The sequence below is a fragment of the Diabrotica virgifera genome, chromosome 5 (genome assembly GCF_917563875.1).
Source record: "Diabrotica virgifera virgifera chromosome 5, PGI_DIABVI_V3a".
In the NCBI taxonomy this organism is placed as follows: Eukaryota; Metazoa; Arthropoda; class Insecta; order Coleoptera; family Chrysomelidae; genus Diabrotica; species Diabrotica virgifera.
This window is the reverse complement of record NC_065447.1, coordinates 141787687-141796127: the sequence shown is the minus strand read 5'-3', so window position 1 is coordinate 141796127 and position 8441 is coordinate 141787687. Positions and strand designations below refer to the sequence as shown.

The following is an 8441-nucleotide window of genomic DNA, read 5'->3' as shown; positions in this document are numbered from 1 at the left end:
TTGGTTGAACAAGGTGTTGCAAAAGGATGTCGATCACAGTAGTAGGGCTGGATATATACCGTCAGGCCCTGGTGACTTGAAAGGGGTGAAGCACGATTTGGCATATCTTACCTTTTCCTCACTAATCAATGTTATGGCAGGATGCCAGTCATTCGATGTGGATTATTTCTGGCTATTTCTTCCATCCAGTTCGGTGCTTTTGAGGCACTAGAACCGGGGAAGTGGGAAACTTCGTTAATATGCCGATATGCCGATGTAGATCTTTTAAGATCGCTTGTTGTAGCCTGCGGAAAATTTTAGATTTCATCACAGTAGGCCCTCTAAGAAGTTTTTTGTTTTTGTTTACAAATTTTCTTAAACTTTCTAAAGTTTGATTGATAAATATCCCAATCCTCTTTGAGTTTGGTGCGTTTTCTCTATTAATAGCTGTTCTTGCTGTCTTTCTATGGTGTTCCAGTTCAGTGCACCACCAATAGCGTCCGTCCTCCTAGGGGCGAGATTTGATAAGACTAATAATATAGTTCATCCAGCGGTATTCAGACGTAGATATGTCCTCTGAATTCAGAACCTTCCTGTTCTGAATTTTACTAGATATTTTTGCTGTTTTTAGAGAGATATCTAAGACTAAAAAAATAAAAATGTATACCATTCTTATTCAGTTGCAATGCGAAGGCAAAACAATCTTATTTTTCACTTAGAATACGGAGCGCAGTCCAGCACTCTGAACCGACGATTTTCTACTCTTATTGGAGTCATCTTCGGAGAGGCGTAGGCCTGCTGCTCCATACTCGAAGTGACCAACCATGAAAGCTTATCCCCACATTGCAACTGACGTGTACGGATTAGTGATTAGCGTCATCTGGCAATTGAAAAGTAAAGTTTTCAATCCTAATAGAAACATTAATAATATTGAAAAATATTAAAAATATTACTAACAGATTCTTAAATTGAAAACTTATTGGTCCATTTCCCTGGTGACACCTCCAAGGCTTCTACAATAAGCAAGCCAGATGGATGCTGCAGTGAAGACAAAAGAGAAGGAATTATACACTATGCAATTCACAACCCCCGTCTGCAGCTTGGTAAAGTTCCAACGGAAAATGGACCTAGTTACTCTATAGGAGTAATACTGATAAAAAATTTTATTCAGTTGCAATGCGAAGGCAAAACAATCTTATTTTTCACTTAGAATACAAAGCGCAGTCCAGCACTCTGAACCGACGGTTTTCGACTCTTATTGAAGTCATCTTCGGAGAGGCGTAGGCCTGCTGCTCCATACTCAAAGTGACCAGCCATGAAACTTTACCTTATATCTTAGACTGTTTGGCTACGAACATTTATAAAGGTTGGTCATGTGCCTCTATTTAAGTACAAATCTTTTCTAATAATATAATCATAAAGAGACTTACCTCGAGCGTGGATATCTCTGCTGCTCCAGCCTAAAAGGCGAGAGTTCGAATCGCAGCCAATAATTAGTTCTACCTTCTGGCTGAGACAATGGTCTACCAGATTTTCCATCTCCTTTGTTGGTGGTAGGGTGGCTGCATCTGACGGTAGGTGGACCGATGTTAGTAACAACTCTCTACTTTTGCCCTTTCCCATGGGCATTTTACTTTAACCGCAGTTACGTCGGAGGTGCCAAACTGCACCAGGGGGAGGCTTTGATTTTCCTGTGAACATATAATGGCTGTTATCTGTAGTTGGTTGCTTGGTACGCTGAAAATTTGACCATTTAGACTGCTAAAATAAGTTATTTTTTAATGGAAAAAAGAAGTGTGGGCCGCCGTACAACTTCTTGGCTTAAAAACCTACGCCAATGGTTTGGGAAAACTAGCACTGAACTATTTCGTGCGGCTGTAAATAAGACAATGATTGTTAATATGCTGCACAACATGAGAGCCAACGATCGACAAGCGGTCTCGGCACCTTAAGAAGAAGAAGGTGTTAATTATCCAAGGTTCTTGAATTATTGCTATTGCATCCTCCGTTACATCCAGAGGCGGCAGAGTGTCGTCGTTACACACCTTTTTGTGTTGATTGCATTTAATAATTTTTATTTTTTTTCCGACGTCCTTGCCCATGCTTAGGTGTTGTACGGATCTGATAGGCATCCATTGCCTCCTCGCTTGAGGTGACGACGCCCTCAGTCGTTTCGGCGCTTCCTCTGGACGGTTCATTTACCACCATCTGATGGTCGTCACGCTGCTGTGGGACCATTGGTGTCTCAGTCTCAGTGGCCGTTTCAGGCTGCCGAGTATCTGAGGTCCCTGGTTCCTAGGAGGTGCCCTCCATTTTGCTACTGCTTGTTTTTAAAGTCAATGAGGTGAACGCGTATCTCATCCTCATTGCTCTGTTCTTAAGGACAGCCATGCCCTCATCTCAGATTCCGAAGACAAACACGTGTCCGTTGGGATCGGTTTTTACCTCATGGCGGAAGGTGCACCATCTAGTAACTGACAAGTATGGATTCTGCGCCGTTAGCCTCCGCAGTACTCTTGGTATGGTGTGATGTTTGTGACGGGTATTCTTAAGTTAAAGTTGATTTCATGTAATCGGATGAACTCTTTTTCAATAAAGTCTTCCCAGGAACGCTACTCAACAATATTGACAATATTTTTTTAAAGCCAACTGCTTCAAAATGTTATAATCTTTGTCTGGATTGTCAATTAAACAAAACTTGTTTAACTTTTTAATGTTTTCCATTTTGAGAACAATTTCCGAGATGGAAATCGAAGCGCCAAATAAATTTAATTTTAAAGTAAAATTGTAGCTTATTCATAACAAAAATAGTAAATAAATCTTTACTCTTGATCAACGAGTATCATTTTTAAAGGTATTTTGACAGGTCGTCGTATACGTATCTAAATTCATCACTTAGTGTCTATATTCATTAGGTATCCAGGTAATTTATTCGTTTAGAGAAGGTTTTGCTTGCGTGCATACACAAACAAGTTTTATTCTCCTCTCCTTCTCCCCAAAGCTCCTCCAAATAAAACTAACTTTCATTTGCAATTGGACTCGAGCTCTTCCCGTTTAAATTGGATTAAAAATACTAAAGGCGGACTCAAACGATTTGCGTAGTATAGTACTTAGCAAGTATATGAACTTTGCGATTGAAATGGCATACAGGGCGCCTATACGACGTGTACAATTTACAAGTACGCGAGCGTAAACATTTAGCTTAAGGGGGTAGGCGGAAAATCTTGGTCCAATGCTATTTAATAACGATCATGGGAAGTACAGAAACCAATTTACGTCTGCTTTATAGATTTTGAGGAGGCGTTTGATAGAGTTCAACATGATAGGTTGTTTGAATATCTAGAAATGACTGGAATAGTTGATAAAGATCTGAGACTTTTACAACATCTATATTGGAATCAAGAAGCTTCTATTCTGGTAGACGGCAAAGAAACAGACAAAATTTGCATTTAAAGAGGTGTCAGACAGGGTTGTGTGTTATCCCCAACTTTGTTTAACGTATACTCAGAAATAATTTTTAATGAAGCCTTGGAAGGACAATGTGGAGTTCGAATCGGGGGAGAAACTATTAACAACATCAGATATGCAGACGACACCGCGATCATGGCTAAAAATATCGAAGATCTTCAATTCCTTTTAGATTGAGTCACTAGAGAATGCTCCAATAACGGACTTAACATAAATGCAACAAAGACAAAGTTACTTGTGGTTAGTAAACAAGACGTCGGGCCTACGCAACTAATTGTCAGTGATGAACCAATAACAAAAGTTAACCATTTTAAATACCTAGGATGTTGGATAAACGAGACACTAAATCCGGATGAAGAAATTAAAACTCGTATAGAAATTGCAAAAGGAGCATTTATGAAACTTAGATCTACTCTGAGCAACTCTCAGCTGAACTTACAACTAAGAATCAAGTTCCTAAAATGTTATATGTATCCTGTATTACTATATGGATGTGAAACCTGGATCATGAAGGTTAACATGATGAACAAATTAGAAGCCTTTGAGATGTGGTCGTATCGTCGAATGCTCAGAATATCTTGGGTTCAACGCAATTCAAACAGAGAAGTTTTAAACAGAGTAAGTCAAGGCGAAGGTGATTTAACCAAGATGATAAAAAAGAGAAAACTTGAATATCTGGGGCATATAATGAGAGGAAGCAGATACAGGATGCTGCAGTTAATACTCAATGGAAAGATCGACGGAAAAAGAGGAATTGGTCGGAAGAAATATTCATGGCTCCGAAACCTTCGTCAATCGACTGGCTTATCAGCAGATCAATTGTTAGATGCCGCACAAGATCGAGAACGATATCGGCAAATTGTTATGGAAGCTACCCACGCCTAAAAATTTGGGCACGGTACTTAGCGAAGAAGAATGCTATTTGAATGCATTCATTTTTTTCGAACCCTGAGAAAACTAATGGGTATTTTTAAAAACTTAAACGTAGAATGAAAGATTACATTATTACTGAGGGCCGAAAGTCCCTGAAAACTTCTATATAATGTTTATTTTAATAAGTTACAGGGATAAAAAAAGAAACCAACGTTGGTCGGTGCCCATTGAACTAGCAAGAACCTAGCATTTTTTCGAGCAGGGAACCATGTTGCCCTTTGAGCCTTCATAGTATAATTTAATTCATTAACATAGACTTGGAGTCGCTATATTTTATAAAATAATACTATGTAAACCATATATTTTGAGGTTACCAATTTTAACAGTGTGCTAGTTTCATCTGCTCAGCAGAATGCACTGAAGATAATCTAATTTAGATCGAAAACGTTTTGCAATCCATTTAGATGACATTTTAAGAAGTTTTTTAATAAACTATTTTATACCAGTACCTATACAAATCGAAGCTTCTTACTTCTGTATAAGTTTTTTAACTATGTTATACAGCCAGCTACTGAGATTTACCCATTGATTTTCAAATATTTTATTCAAAAGCCACTTTTTGTTTATTCTAAGGGACTTTCGGCCCTCGGTAATAAAGCAATCTTTCATTTTGCGTTTAAATTTTTCAAAAATAATTATTAGTTTTCTCAGGATTAGAAAAAAATTAATGAATTTAAATAGCATTGGACCAAGATTTTGCGCCTACCCCTTTAATATCCTTGAAAAATGAATCAGTGGTGTGACTACTAAATTAGACCAGGGCATTTTTAAATAAAGTACCCACAAACTTACAACTTTTTGGACTGTGTTCAGGATGATGTTCAAATTTAATAAAACAGATCACTCGAGGGTTTTTGGAGACGCTGAACAAGAACACACTATCAAAACCGACCACCGGTGCCCATGGTGCCCAAAAACCCTCAAAACTCCAAAAGATAACATGTCTTAGCAGTGACCTTGTGCACCAGATAACCCGGAGGTGGTTCTGAAGGCGTATTCGTATTCAGCAACCCCTAAAAGCCCCCGAGTAACAGAAGTTGGCCTGGTATGTAAATTTTGACATATTTATGCAATTTTGGATACATTTTAAAATGTAATTATGCATTTTTACCCATTTTTTTTTCTAACATCATCCTGAACACAATACAAAAAATTGGAAGTATCTAGGTGCTGTATTAAAAAATCGATTTATTTCTGTGTTTTTAGTCCTAAATGCCCTAGTCTAAACGAGTAGTCACAGTAAATGCCAATTATTTGTGCATTTCGTTTAAACGCCTCTGCAAACATAGACAAGTATGTACTTGGCAAGTCTACGAATAATTGTGATCCCTTTGATTCGGGTCATTTTACCGACAACAAATGGAAAACCAACGAGTGGCAACGAGTGACAAATGATTGTACTAGTAACCCACTCACACGGCATGGCAAGTATTCGCAAGTTCGCCACGTACACGAGTCGTTTGAGTCCGGCTTTAGACGCTTAGAACTCTTCAACTGGTAACGTACATATTGTCTCAACTATGTATAGCAAATATGTGCTTGTTTATTTAGCAGAAAGTATATAATGACTTTTCCAAGCAGTTTCTAAAGCTAGTAAAAGACACATTTTTTAATAATTTATTAGCTTTTTTACTTTTAAAATAAATAGAGTATTTAATATTTTTAAAGGGAAATATTCACAATTTTATCTAAAAATACGTTTAGTGTTCATAAATGCGTAGAGTATTGCAGGATTTTGTCCACTATTTATTTTTAAAATTTTTTGTTCGCAACTTTTGAGAAATGAATTTTAATGTATTTAGTCCATTTTTTGATAGTAGAGTTTCATTTGGTTTATTTCATTGTAGATTAAGTGCCTTTCTTCGTCGTCTTCCATAAAAAATTAATTTATAAGGTATGTCAGAAATGTAGACAAATCAGTACTAATAATAAAAATTTAAAATACTTTATTATTATTCTTTTGAATACATTTTGATCTGATTTAATTAACATAATCATAAAACATATTTCTTATTGAACATTTTAAATTTATTTCTTGCCGAAGCAGCTTACAGCATTAAAGAAACATTTGCTTCCACGTTTTCCTTGGTATCGGTTTTTACTGTTGCTTCTGAGATTTCTTTGGAAACCATCACCGGGAAATAGAATATCAGCCAAACGAATTGCTTGAGGATCAGATTCTTGTGCATATTCTGGATATCTTAGCTGAAACAATATATAATTTATATTAGAAGTAAAGAAAGTCAATTTAAAATAATAATTGTAGATTGAATAATTGTGAATAGTTGATTTAGTCATAGGTTGACTTTTAGATTTTATCAACTACTGCGATAGGACTAAGGATTTTAGACTAACTTGAGTAGATATATTAGTAGGGCAGGAAAGCATGCTAAATTTGCAGTTACTCGAGCGTTATGAGGACCGATTGGGTTGTGAAGAGTGGGTTCTAAAACCAAAAAATGTAAGTAATATTTAAGTTTTTATATAGTTTTTATTTAAGTTTTCTATATAGTGAGGACTTTTCATTTATTAATTCAATTTTCCATTTCGAAAAATCGTTTTTTCCGATTATTGCGCCACCTATCCATAATTCGAAAAAATGTCTCGAATAAAACTTGCTCATTTTTACGTAAAAAATCCAAATCTGCAATATTTTGGGGGCTCCTATTTAAGATTTTAACCCCACTTCCGTGAGATGTCGTGGTTGGTATCATTCAATAGATTTTTTAAAAATATTGGACATGTATTTTTTAGTTTTGCGATCTGACGTTCATTTTGCGGATCATTCACTTTTTTTGTGAAACTTTGTGGCTCGCCCATTTCATGTCAGATTTTTTAAATATAAGTACACTCGTTTGCTTGTACTTAACTTACCTTATCTTAATCTGATGATTTAGAGTTTTTCTAAGGATAGATTTTTTTTCGGACCTCCCTTAACGAACTTCCTTGTATTAAGAGCCAATTACGCCAGTCAATGGGAGCAAGAATAGGATATTACCTCCGAATTCTATCCTACTGCATGGATTTTAAAGAAATTTTGGGCCTAGCCTCTACTTATCTCCTAATTCAAAGTCTACTCTATGCCGATGTGTGCTTTTATCTTGGGTGTGGTTCCCACCCCTTCTTAGGGGTGGAAAATTTTTTGGTTAAAATTACCACGGAATTCCATAGACAACCTAATTCTAAGCAAAAACTGTTCTATAATTTTTTTTTTGAAAACTCAATACTTTTTGAGATATTCGTGGTTGAAAATTGACCATTTTCATTGAAACACTAATACCTACCTTTTCGAACTGGTTTTTTGTGAATACCTTAAAAACTATGCATCTAACTTCTTCTTCAAGTGCCGTCTCCTAATCGGAGGTTCGATATCATCATCACTATCTTTACTCTATCCACCGCTGCTCTAAAGAGTTCTATAGAACTGCATCTAAACCAGTCCCTTAAATTCTTTAACCATGACACTCTCCTTCTTCCTATACTCCTTCCGCCTCTTATCTTTCCCTGTATTATCAGTCTTAGCATTTCATATCGCGGTCCCCTCATTACGTGTCCCAGATATTGTAACTTTCTTATTTTTATTGTGTTTATTATTTCGCATTCTTTACCCATTTCTCGCAGTACTTCCGTGTTCGTTTTCCTCTGTGTCCATGCTATTCTAAGCATTCTTCTGTAACACCACATTTCAAATGACTGTAGCTTATTTATGTGTTCTTGCTTTAATGTCCAGCTTTCAAGTCCATATTGTAGTATCGAGAACACGTAGCATCTCAAAGCTCTTGCTCTCAGTTCTAAGCTAAGGTCTTTGTTGCAGAGAACTGTTTTCATTTTTACAAACGCATTTCTTGCTATTTCTATCCTGGTCCTTATTTCTGTTGTTTGATCATTTTTCTCTGAAATCCAGGTTCCTAGGTATTTGTATTTATCAACCCTTTCTATCGGTACATTTCCCAAATGTATGCTTGTTTGTATGTTTGTTTTCTTAGTTATTATCATGTATTTGGTCTTTTTTATATTCATTTTCAGTCCATATCTAACTAAAAAAACTATATTAAACATTT

General features: G+C 36.3%; 1 protein-coding gene across 2 annotated transcripts in view; it reads right to left on the bottom strand.

Moving 5' to 3' along the window:
- Nucleotides 1–6309: 6309 nt before the first annotated feature.
- The window catches only part of LOC126885167 (uncharacterized), a 457752-nt gene continuing 455620 nt past the window's right edge, over nucleotides 6310–8441 (bottom strand). For both annotated transcript variants that reach the window (XM_050651588.1, XM_050651589.1), the window contains exon 5: nucleotides 6310–6585. In XM_050651588.1, coding sequence (XP_050507545.1) covers nucleotides 6409–6585 — 177 coding nt within the window. In that variant the 3' untranslated portion in view covers nucleotides 6310–6408. The remainder of the gene's footprint in view (nucleotides 6586–8441) is intronic.